This window comes from Copadichromis virginalis, linkage group LG8, assembly GCF_057382275.1.
Source record: "Copadichromis virginalis isolate Kocher_CV1m ecotype Utaka linkage group LG8, C_Virginalis_male_GT1.1, whole genome shotgun sequence".
In the NCBI taxonomy this organism is placed as follows: domain Eukaryota; kingdom Metazoa; phylum Chordata; class Actinopteri; order Cichliformes; family Cichlidae; genus Copadichromis; species Copadichromis virginalis.
Window position 1 is genome coordinate 29965253 of NC_140625.1, and position 13102 is coordinate 29978354.

At 38.5% G+C, this 13102-nt stretch overlaps 1 protein-coding gene across 4 annotated transcripts; it reads right to left on the reverse strand.

Moving 5' to 3' along the window:
* Nucleotides 1–223: 223 nt before the first annotated feature.
* Nucleotides 224–11129, reverse strand: LOC146704026 (uncharacterized). 4 transcript variants are annotated; one of them, XR_014922044.1, is made up of 6 exons: nucleotides 10916–11129; nucleotides 8110–8215; nucleotides 6094–7188; nucleotides 4161–5642; nucleotides 2883–3101; nucleotides 2547–2610 (listed from the first exon to the last, which is right to left on the reverse strand). XR_014922044.1 is itself a non-coding variant. In XM_085467019.1 (6 exons), exons 3-5 carry the CDS (start codon nucleotides 7079–7081, stop codon nucleotides 2909–2911), a joined length of 2529 nt encoding a protein of 842 aa, XP_085323145.1. In that variant the 5' UTR covers nucleotides 7082–7188; nucleotides 8110–8215; nucleotides 10916–11129; the 3' UTR covers nucleotides 2547–2610; nucleotides 2883–2908. The 4 variants fall into 4 exon arrangements, 3 of the variants coding, with proteins under 3 accessions (XP_085323143.1, XP_085323144.1, XP_085323145.1); XM_085467019.1 differs by having other exon boundaries at nucleotides 2883–2967; XM_085467017.1 differs by lacking the exon at nucleotides 2883–3101 and having other exon boundaries at nucleotides 224–2610.
* Between the last annotated feature and the right edge of the window lie 1973 nt (nucleotides 11130–13102).

Consider the following 13102-nt stretch of genomic DNA (forward strand, 5'->3'; position numbering starts at 1 on the left):
ATGTCCTTCACAGTATGATATAATTAACCTTTGACCTTGAGGAAACATTAGTTCTCTAACTTTGGTCTCAGGTTGAGGCAGGTGAGCAAAGGTCCTAACGCACCTCATGAAGAAACAGACACTGGCAACTAAAACATCAACTGTAGCAGTAAGTAAACCTGTAACACTGTCAGACCAGAACTGGTTTAATGGTCCAAGTTCATAACTGATCAGGACAAATACGAACAGTTGAGAACATTTTATTATTTTGTGAACATTCAAACTTCCTCCAAAAGTTGCAATTTAAAAGACAATTGTAACCCATATCAACTACTCCCTGTCACATGACCCACGTCAGCTGATTTGAGGTCCCTCTTCTGATTGGCTCCTCCCACGTCGCGGCAACTCTGAAAACCGGCTGTGGAGGGATATTTCCGGGTTCGACTCCTGCTGTGGCTGTGAGCTTATGGTATTTAGAACGGTGTTGGAAAACAAAGCGTTTTCTCCCCTCAATTCATCTTTAAACTTTAAACTCAGCGGTAAGTGTCCTTAATATCTTTCAACCTTTGGTTGTCAGTAACCAGCCGATCGTTTTTGCGATTTAAAAAATGACTTTGTGCGGCAGCGCTCCCACCGCAAGCAGAACTCCGGTTCAAAAACCGCTGTTTTTGAACACTTTCTTTACTTAAGCATTTTTATGGGCTTACTTTGAAACAAAGTGCGATTGAATGATTATTGTTATGTGTTGCCTTGAATTCGGCTATGCTGTCTGTTAGACAGTTGTTTTTCTTTATTGTTGTTTTTGTATTGTTTGTAGCGAACGCTACTGGAATGTATAGATTAAGCTACGTAGCCAAGATGATTAATGATTTAACTGTTGTACATTGATTGATGATGATTTATGATTTGCATTGTTACCTAGACTTGCAGAAGAATATATTTGTTTACCGGTACACTGAATCGAACTTGATGTGCTAATGGACATTTTTCTGACCTACAGGTCAGGTTTTTTTCCCTCTTTGAATTGATCTTCTTCATATTGAAGTGGCGAGCCGGTAGGACCATTCTTTCTTTTCCCCCACTTAGCCGTCTTTGGATTACGGACATATTTCCCCCTTGTATGAAGCTGGACCCTAAGGAGGAATACCTTAAAAGTGAACTTTAAAAAGAAAAGGACCAAAAAAAGGACTCTTAGCAAAAGGACTCTTGCACAGAAAAATCACAGCACTGATTTATTATTTAATTGTGGACATTTACGTTGTGTGTTGTGTTAATTATTTTGTTCCATTTCCCCTTTCCCCTATTTATTCAATATATTTTTGGTACAAGACATTGCAGTTTTTGGTCTCATCATTCACACCATCTGGGCTCCATAAAGAACTATTTCTTCTGCGCGTCAGTCAGTAAATTCATCCATTGACATAAACTAGTCCTTAAATAACTTAGCGTTACACAATCATGTAGCTAAAAATTAAACTGAGTCTTTTCTTCTTCATTTAATTTTCAATGACAGAAAGACGATCTGCTTCCAGAACCTCCGATAACGACAGGTGGTCAGTTTTCTGAAAACCACTGAAAGAAGATTATACTTAAGCATTTCCAAACTGGTTCCCACGGCAGAATTAGTGTAATATTGCATATTTAAGACTAGTTCCAAATAATGTCATGAAATTATATGATGTGATTAACACTAGAACCATAGTGGGGAGGAGGCAGATTGAACTGGTACCTGCTTCACCATGCCTACACCATTTTTAAAATACCAAAGGATCAAAATAAACCCCATTTGGTGGCTCTAGTGGTAAGTGTGAGAGTGTTTTCGAACTCATGATGAAAGCAAATTTGGACACAATAACAACTTAAGATTAAAAAAAAGAAAAATAATTTAGATGCAAGTTATGTGCTAACATAAAAATTCATCATTACTGACATTAATGACTTTCTATAGCACACTGAATCTCCTCTTGTGCAAATCTTTTACTGCAAGCACTACCATTTGAGTGCTTTTGGTTCTTGGTGTGCTTTAAAATTTGTATTTTGGTTAAACTCTCATCCACATAAACCAAACAGCTTGAAGCCCTTTCACCTACATGACTTGTCATCTTGAGTTGAGCAAACTCGAAAGCAGGAAAAGGATTTTTTTTGGGCAGTGTTACATCCCAGACTCAGGAGCCCTGATCTCCTGCTAACCATTTTCTTCGGTTTCAGGTTCAGAATCTGACAATGGTTCCTGCCAGTCACCAACATCATCATCATCTTCATATTTATCATCAATACTGACAGTTCCAGCATTATGTGGCTGTAAATGACTTTTGAGATCTGTGTTTTTGCCTGGTTCTGGTCCCCCACAGTCCTCCCCATCTGTTTTCTGTTCAGCTGGGACACTGGGTGGAGGCTTTGTGTCAATATTGTCTTGATGAAGCTGTGAGAACTTGGATTTCTCCTCCTCCTCATCTTCACTCGTAACAGGAACGGCAGTAAATGGGTACATGGTGATTTTAACCTCCTCCATCAAATATAACTTCTTGTCTTCGCAACCAGCCAGAAGTTCCTTCTGCTCCTCCTTTACATGGAGGGGCTCTGGATCCTGGTCCTCTTGGATACAGGGAGTCTCTTCTGTGTGCCCGACATCTGCAGGAAAAACAACCAAACAACAACCAAATATTGACTAATTCAAGAAGTTTGGAAATAACTGGTAAAATCATAATTCAATTCTGATTTTATCACCCTGTGAAAACAAGTTTCAATATGCATATTTTAATGTACACTTCTATTCAGTTTATATTATATTATTTATAAGTGTCAAACAGTCACCTTAAGGCACATCATACTGTAAGGTAAAGACCCGGCAATGACAGAGAAAATGCCAACAATCAGACAACCTCCTATGAGCAAGAACTTACCATCAGTGGGAAGGAAAAACTCCCTTTTAACAGGAAGAAACTTCTGGCAGAACCAGGCTCAGGGAGGGGCGGCCATCTGCCGCAACTGGTTGGGTCAAAATGTTTTTCAGAATGCTGCTTAGGCCCAGTCTTTCAGAAAATAATAGCTGACACACCCTTCAGCACATCCATCTACTGTTCTATTAAGCCTCATGAGAAATGATCTCTGTGGAAGGGAACCTGTCAAGAAGCTATTGTTAATGAAGGGAAACAGGGAGAGGCTGAGGTATCAACATTTACACAAGAACTGGACTGAAAATTAGTGGCAACAGGTCTGATGGACGGAATTCGAATTTGATCAAATCATCAGCAGAAAATACAGAGGCGGTCAGGAGAGAGGTACAATGGTGAGAGTCTAGAGCCATCTGTAAAACACGGTGAAGCTTCTGTCTATGGTTTGGAGCTGCATTACAGCCATTACCCAGACCTCAACACCACTGGAGCGCTGTGGGATCATCCCGGCAGAACAGAGCAAAAGCCAGAAACATGCAAAGAAGCTTTGACTGTTCTTTGCCTGAAGAACTATTCCTGAAGACTACTTAAAGAAATTACAGAAAGCTGCCTCAGAGAGTTCAAGCTGTGTTAAAGAATAAAGATGGTCACGCCAAGTACTGACTTTCAAGCCTGTAAGAATTGTTCAAACTCTGGTTTTGTCTCATATTTTCATGTATGTTCGCAGATATTTCAATAAGCCCCTGCACACATGTTCAATTTTTCTAGCAAAGTATAAAGAAATTGACTTCTGCACAGTACTGGACATGAAATACATTTCTTTTTTTCCCTAAGAAATCTAGCTTCCCACATCTAACACAATTTAATATGATGGTATTTGCATGTTTCATATTTTAGTATGTATATCAAGGAATAAATATTTACAATTACAATTTAAATGTGACCTCAAAATTCAGAATTTACTCAGTGGCCACCTATGCTCCACGACATGAGTAAAAGCGTTTTTTAAAGCACTTTGTCAACCAGTGGCATCATGTCCATGTAGCAGGTCTTGGCAGTGCAAATGTTATGCAGTTCTCTCAGAAGCCTGACTGCAATATGCAAAAGTTTAAAAATTCGTGAAATGTAAGAATTTTGGAACGGTTCCTCAATTCTCATCTCCAGTTAGAGCTAATATTGGAAAAAATCCATATGACACCCAAACATACTGGAGACAGTGCTATTACAAAGTGATTTAATATACTTGATGTACAGTAAAAATTGTTTACACAAATGTGTGTCACTTACCTACACTTCTTTTCATCTGCACCATTTCAGACGTGGCTGGTACCAGTTTTGGGGACTTTGAACCCACGGCGGTGGCTTCCACCAGGCGAACGCTCTTTTCTCCAGTGTGGACGCTCATGTGCCTCTTCAAAATCCCAGATTGTGTAAACCTTTTACTGCAAACATTACAACCGAATGGTTTCTCTCCTGTGTGGACTCTCATGTGTGCTGTAAGATTTCTCTTAAACTTAAATGTTTTATTACACTTATCACAAACAAACGGCCTCTCTCCTGTGTGGATGCTTGCATGTCTCTTTAAAATAGCTTGCTCTAAAAATCGTTTACCACAAACGTCACAGCTATATGGTTTCTCTCCTGTGTGGATTCTGATGTGCGTCCTAAGATTTCTATTACAATTAAAGCTTTTGCCGCAAACATCACAAATGAACGGTTTTTCTCCGGTGTGGACTCTCATGTGTCTCTTAAAATGGTTCCTTTGCCTAAATTTTTTACCACAGACAATACAGCTGAAAGGTTTCAAACCAGTGTGGACGGCCTTGTGCCGGTTAAGATCGCCGAGCTGTGCAAACCGTTTACTACAATCACTGCAACCAAAGGGTTTCTCTCCTGTATGGATTCGCATGTGTCTATCGATGGTATACTGATGTCGAAAGCTTTTTCCGCAAACGTTACAACTAAATGGTTTTTCTCCGGTGTGGATTCTCATGTGTGCCTTCAGATTTCTTTTACTGGTACATTTTTGTCCACAGAGATCACAGTTCAGTGGGTTCGCTTCTCTTTGATTTCTGGCCTGTGATGCAGTTTTTTGCTTTCCTCTAAAACACGCACTATTAACCAAACAGTTCGAAGCCTTTTTTGCTGAACGGCGTGCCACATGCCTCTGAAGAGACTGCTTGTAAACAAACTGTTTATCACACTCAGAGCAGGTAAATTTCTTTTTGGCGGTTTTACGGTCCACATTACCTTTTACTACTGACTCAAGTGATTTCTTCTTCTTTAAACCCTTCTCATTGTTTTCAGTCCCACATCCACAATCTGACAAAGGCACCTGCCATTCGTCACCATCAATACTGACATCGGTCTCATAGGATTCTAAAACAATTCCATCAGTTTTTGGTTGTAAATTAATATTTAAATCCAGGTTCTTGTCTGCTTCTGGTAATCCACAGTTATCAGTTTCTGTTTTTATCTGTTTTGCTGAGCTACTGGTTGGAGGCTCTCCCTCTGTGTTGTTTTCAGATAATCTCTGATGAAGTTCTGAGGACTGTGACTTCTCTTCATCGTCTTCAGTTTTCACAGGAACAGCTGTGATTAGGACCTTGGTGATGTCAGCCTCTTCCTGCCCATCCAGCAGTTCCTCCTGTTCCTCTTTAATACAGAGGATGTCTGGATCCTGTTGGTCATGACTAGGGCTGCAGGAAACCTCTCCTTCAACCTGCAAGACCTGGACATCTGCAAGATGTCCAGGTCTTGCCGCTGTAGCTGAAACACACACACAATTATGGAAACATATGACACAAATCCTATTAAAGTTTTTAATATTACACAAATGATTTTGGAATCTAATACAAATTTTAAAATGAAAAAAAAAAAACAACAACACAGAAAACCAAGTGTTTTCCACTGAAAACAATTGGCATTGTTACATATTAAATATCCATCCATCCATCCATTCGCTTCCGCTTATCCTTTTCAGGGTCGCGGGGGGCGCTGGAGCCTATCCCAGCTGTCATAGGGCGAGAGGCGGGGTACACCCTGGACAGGTCGCCAGTCTGTCGCAGGGCTAACACACAGGGACAGACAACCATTCACACTCACATTCACTCGCACATTCACACCTAGTGACAATTTAGATTAATCAATTAACCTATCCCCACAAGCACATATTAAATATTTGTTGTATATTATAGACAGACTGATGTATGTCACTTACCTAGATCTCTTGTGTCTTGTGTCTGAACCAGCTGTGATGTGGGCCATGCAGATATGGCACCAGCCAATCGGAGATCTCTGGTTTGATCTGGCTGAAGACTCTTATTTCCTGTGTGGACGCTCATGTGTCTCTTTAAAATTCCTGGCTGTGAAAAGCTTTTTTTACAAACATCACAGCCGAACGGTCTCTCTCCTGTGTGGACTCTCATGTGTGTCTTCAGATTTCTCTTACAGTTAAATCTCTTACAACAAACATCACAACCAAATGGTTTCTCTCCTGTATGGACTCTCATATGTCTCTTGAAATGAATCCTCTGTCTAAATTTCTTATTGCAAATGCTACAGCTGAACGGTTTCTCTCCTGTGTGCACATTCTGGTGTCTCTTCAGAGACCCTGGATGGGAAAATCGTTTATTACAAACATCACAGCCAAACGGTTGCTCTCCTGTGTGGACTCTCATGTGTCGGTTTAGATTATACTGATTTCTAAAACTTCGTTCACAAATCTTACAACTAAATGGTTTCTCTCCTGTGTGAACTCTAATGTGCGTCTTAAGATTTGAGTCTCTCTTAAATTTCTGTCCACAGAAATCACAGCTGAATGGTTTCTCTTCTGTGTTTTCTGTCATCTGTGAATCTACAGTGTCACTGTCTTCAGGTCCAGAATTGGACAAAGCCTCCTGCCAACCATCATCAATGCAAACTTCAGTCTCATAAGAGTCTAAAGGCTTTCCATCAGTACTTGGATGTAGATGACTGTAAACATCTGGGTACCTGGTTGATTCTGGTCCTCCAACAGTTTCTGTTTTTATCTGTTTGGCTGAGCTGCTGTTTCGAGGCTCTGCCTCTATGCTGGCTTCAGCTGGTCCCTGATGAAGTTGTGAGAACAGAGGTTTCTCTTCATCACCCTCACTCATCACAGCAGTGATTGGGACCTTGGTAATTTCAGTGTCCCCTAACCCATTTAGCTGCTCTGCCTCCTGAGTCATCAAGAGCTCCTCCTGTTACTTCTTTATGTGAAGGAGGTCTGAGTCCTGCTGGTCCAGATTAGGGATGCTGGGAACTTCATTTTCAATCTGCAACATCTGCTGAACATCTGCAGGAAGCATTAAAACACATCTGTACATTATGCTCAACTGTCACTTTGCGTAGTTGCAAAGAGCCATACCAAATTTGTAATTTCTTTAGTATTTTTTTTTAATGTAATTTGAAATTGATTTGTGATTTTGGAGGACATTGGGGAATGACTTTGATATCCATAAAACAGACACCGACACTGTGCTGGTTAGAGCTCGGCCGATGGAGTATTTATAACACCAATACAAATATTTGGCAACTTAAAAAAAAAATCAGATGTTTTATTTTCTTCAGACACATGATATCAAAACAGCTTTTCCTAACACTTATTATGCGTAGTTATTCATCTACTCTGTTCAGATCAGCTGGTTGCTGTGTTTTTGGTGTTCCAAACATGTGCATTGCAAACAGGGAAGATGCTTTTACTTTACTTTATTTATATAGCACATTTAATAACAATAAAATGTTGGACAAAGTGCTGTACAAAGATTAAAAAATAATTAATTAATTAATTTTTTAAAAATGCAGACTGCCCTCTGGTGGACTGTCTGTGCAACAGCAACACTTATAAAGTGTTTGAACTGTGTTCCTCCTGTCTCTTCTTTACTTGTTCAACTTTCAAGGATCATTTGATTTATCAGCCATTGTCAGTCTGATTGGCTGGCAAATAGCTAATATCAGCTGATATTATCAGGCCATTGATAAGTTTTAGTAGTAATCAGGCAGTCTCACTTTGTGATTTACATTTAAAATAAGAGTTTTAACAACTCAAAAAATTCTGATGAATAATGAAAAGCTTTTCAAAAAAAGAATAAACAAATCTACTGTATAAAATGATTAGTGACAAGTATACATTATTAATTATCACTTCACTCTTTAATAATGCTTAATTAACACTTAACTAAGTGTTAATCAGTCATGTTATTATGGTGTCACTCACCCAGATCTCTCCTGACTTTTGCCGACTCAGACCTGAAGCGTGTGTGGTCATCAGGATGAAGGCTCTTTATTCGAGGCATCCCCACTGCAGAGCCCCTCACAGCTGGCTGAAATTATGATTGCACAAATCTCAATAATAAGTCGGTTACTCAATGCAATTACTTATGCAATAATACTTAGTGCAATAATCCTTTCTGTCATCGTTGTATTTTTACTCAGTTGTATATAGTATTTGTATTTGTATTCTATTTTTATCTTATTGTATATTTATTTTATTCTACTGTATATAGTATTTTATTTTATTCTATTCTGTACAGCTGTGTACTGTATTTATTCTTATTGTATTCTAATTTTTGCCTCATAACTTTTGCACTGTCCACTTCCTGCTGTGACAAAACAAATTTCCCACGACTAATAAAGGTTATCTTATCTTATCTTAATATAACCACTAAGAAACCTATGTGTACATGTAGATAAATTGTCACTTGGACAAGAAACAGTGATCGTAAAAAAAATTACACGATTTTTTTTAAGTGCCAATCCTGTATATATGGAAATATTTTATGTGCAAAAACAAACAGCTGTTTGCTTTTAAGTGTTAAAAGTGTCAAGTAAGATTTATTAAATACATGCAATAAAACACAGACAAGCTCATTCATTTTTATTTTTCTGTGAAACCTCAAAAGAAATAGTTTCACTTTAAAGTTGCCTACAATGTGTTTACGTTCCCTTTTTTAATCTTTTGAAAAGAACCCAATGTGAAAAATGTTTTGAAATAGGACAGTTCACAAGTTTCTTAAGTTGAGTGGAAAATGGTAGAAACAGAACCATTCTCATGCTGAATGGCATGAAGTTAATGAAACTGAATAATTCGTGCAGAGATGTTTGTCACTAGTCTAATAATGGATACCTTTACAAGTCTTAAACATCATAAATCAGGTACTTTTTACACGTGAGATCAAATCTGTCTGTGTGCAGCTCATGAACTAAAATCAGTTCAGCTGAGACTGAAGAAGTCACTTGGATGAGTGACGAAACGTTTCTCAAACAAAACGCTACGTCCAGATGAACAGAATCAACTTTTGGAGATGCTCTCTGCAGAGTTTTCAAATACTAATGAGCAATAAGAATAAATAGAAAGATTTTCAGCAGGACTTTTGTGTAACTTGCTTATCATTTTCACATTTAGCACAAAACATTGATGCCAGATGACCCAGCGTGCAGCCTCAGATCCTCAGGGCCAGCCCTCCTATCGGGTCCAAAATCTAAAGGTGACCTCGACTTTGAAAGAACCTGCTGAGCAGATAAGGCTCACAGAATCAGTAATCTCCTTTAAATTACGTCTGTAATTCTCATTCTCACCCAAAGCACTTTGTAAAGTTAATTTCTAGTGTTTCTGCGTATGGTAAATGGCCTGCATTTGTATAGCGCTTTACTAGTCCCTAAGGACCCCAAAGCGCTTCACACTACATTCAGTCATTCACCCATTCACACACTGGTGATGGCAGCTACATTGTAGCCACAGCTGCCCTGGGGCGCACTGACAGAGGCAGACACTGGCGCCACCGGGCCCTCTGACCACCACCAGTAGGCAAACGTGGTGTTAGTATCTTGCCCAGGGATATTTGGCATGCAGCTAGGAGGCAGCCTGGGATCGAACCACCGACCTTCTGATTAGTGGCTGACCTGCTCTGCCACTTGAGCTAGAGCCTCCCCGTATATAAAGTGTGAGGTTACTGGCTTGTGATTTGCATTCATATGGTGCATATGAATGCAATGGCAGCATTTCTGTGATTAAACCTTTAATTTTCACTCTTCAATAAACAGCCGGTTATCTGTGCAAAAGGACAGAGTGAAATAAAACGCCCTGAACTGCCCTAATATCCTCTAAGACTTTGTTTCGGCTCAAACACAGGACCGAGTTTAAGCCTGGGTCCAGATCATGTGTTAGTCATAAAACACACCAACTGTGTTTGGAGTCCCTTAAGAACAAATAACGAGGATAAATTCCAAAAAATTACAATTACTTTTTGTGCCAAAAAGTGATCGAATGGCAAAAACTGATTTCCAAAGTTTCTGTATGTGTCAGAGGTAGACATTAGTTCAAACACAAGTAAGAGAAATGAGACACTGTAGACCGACTCTGAGAGTATTAGAAACGTGCGCACGGGTGAATGTCTCTCAGAAGACACACACACATACACTGAAAATAACAATGCAGAAGTATATCATGCTTATCTGACATCACACACTAAGGTAAGGAATGCATTATGTTCTCTTTAACAATAAGCTTGGTTATGTGAAAATATATGAACACACAGAATATAAGGCACACTTGATTATATTGTATTATAGAGATTTGGTTATATTGTATAATGTAGAAAAATCTCTTAACAGTATGCTTTCTTTAAGTGTAACATCTTCACGTATATTGGTAAATAGACTTCGGTGAATATGGTTTAAAAGCGGTTATATGTTAAAAAACAAAACAAAAAAAACTGATTTTCAAGTATCTTTATAACTCGGGGTTATTGTACTTACATTATAACCAATCCGGTACTTTTTTGTCAACTTGAAATATGTTTACAGAACTATTGTTATATTTGTTGTCATTTCTGCTGTCCTCTTGGTCAGATGACGTTTTTTGACATTTTAATGTCAATGAGACTTTTTTTTAACTGGATAAATAAAGGATATACCAGAAATCATCTTTTTACAGACGATCATTTTTAGGCACAACACCGGTCCATACAGGTAAAATCGGGACGCCTGTTTGCTGTCAGATATTCGCAGGAAGGGTCATTTACCTGTACAGGAGGAGGAAACAGGCAGCATCAGCCCGCCCGTCTTCCGCGGGGTCCTCCCGGGCGAGTTTCATTTCTGATCTCCGTGTTTTCGCTCCTTTACTTTACGATCCTCCTTTCCTCTGATTGTAACTTCTCAAACCTCTAAAACACAAGATACGTGACACGGAAATGAGGAGAAATCCCTCTACAAGCGAAACACAACACACGGCTAGTCTGTCCGACCTTTATTTTGTTCCCCTCCGAAACACAGTGCACCGAGTAGACGGTTCCTACCCCCGTCATCACCCGCAGTAATTTACTGAACAGTAATGCATTCAGCTGACAAAAATATTCCTGTTGTTATTAGTCAATCAGATATTTTCCCCAGAAATCCTAAAATGTATTTAAATATAGTAAATAGAAAATAAAAAAATCAATGCCTGCTCTTTTTTTCTTCGACTTTCTTTGATAATTTTCTTATAATTTTGAACAGTTTTTATGCATTATGCTTCAATGTGGTCAAATACTGAAAATAATATTCATATTTTTTTAAGAAAGAAAAGAAAAGAAAAGAACAACACGTATGTCTCCCTATATAGGCCACTTCATTAGGTACACCTTGTTAGTACTGGGTTGGGCAAACTTGATGGAAACATTTTTATAATTTTGAGTGCAGTGCTCAATATCATGTTCACCAGTCAGAGTTTTTCAAACCTTGTGACATGGTGTATGTCATGTCGGGAGCAGCCATCAGAAGATAGGAACCCTGTGGTCATGAGGTGATGGACATGCTCAGTAACAACACTCAGGTAGGTGACATTTGACTCCCAGCTGTTACTAAGAAGCCAAACAATCACCTTCAAGATCCCTTAAACTGCTTTTCTTTATTCTGTTGCTCAGGTTCATCTGCAGCGGGTCATTTTGACCATGTCTACATGCCTAAATGCAGTGAGTTGCTGCTTTATGACTGGTTAATTAAATATTTGCTTTAATGAGCAGCAGAACAGGTGAACCTAACAAAGTGGCCGGTCAGTTTGCTAGTGAACGAAACACTTAGAGATCAGTGGTTCCCAAGCTTTTTTGCTAGCCCCCCATTTATGTTTACAATAAAATCTGCTTTCTTTCAGTTCAGTTCAGTTCAGTTCATTTTTATTTCAAACATTTCAAACATGTGCCTTCACAATCATTACAAAATATCATTCCATTATTTGTTTGAAAAGGAGTAGGCTGAAGTATTTACTTATTTGTCCCTACCCCCTCAAGTTTTACCTCTCATTCATTTAATTTTTTTTTGTCTTAAATTAAACAAACAACATATGAAACATATGAAGTAAAACAAAACATAACATACATAAATCAAAACCAAGAAATTAGCAAGCCCCACCACAGTATAGTTTCTTTCATATAAAAATACAGAATGTGTATATTTGCAGATACACAAGTTATGGAAAAACAACAAAACAAAACAAAACAAAAAAACAAAAAAGAACCGCAACACCATTACCAGCAACATTACCGTCCTGGGTTAACCCCGTTTTCTTCATTCTTATACTTATTTAAAATTAGGTTTTTATATTTTACTTTAAACTGTTTTATGTTTTGACTGTCTTTTATTTCTTCTGTTAGACTGTTCCATAATTTAACTCCTGCAATTGAGATTGACATAGTTCTTAAAGTTGTTCTAGCACTTTGTATTTTTAAATTCCATTTCCCTCTTAAGTTATACCCACCTTCTCTTTCTATGAACAATTTACAGATTTCTTTGGGGAGCAATTTATTTCTTACTTTATACATTATTTGCGCTGTTTTAAGCTTCACCAAGTCTTGGAATTTAATAGCTTGCATTTTGACAAAGAGTGCATTTGTATGGTCCCTGTACCCTACATTATTTATTAATCTAATGGCCCTTTTCTGTATTATAGTTATTGTTTGTGTGTTACTTTTGTATGTGTTTCCCCAGACCTCTACACAGTAGCTCATATATGGCAGTAGTAAAGCACAGTATAAAATGTGCAGTGCTTTCTGATCCAACATATGCTTTGCTTTCCCCAGGACGGCAATGCCCCGTGCCAATTTCCCCCGAACATAAGTAATGTGTGGCTTCCAACAGAGCTTGTGGTCAATGATCACCCCAAGAAATTTTATTTCATTTACTCTTTCTAAATATACATTGTCAACACATATTTCTACTTCGATGTTTTTCTTTTG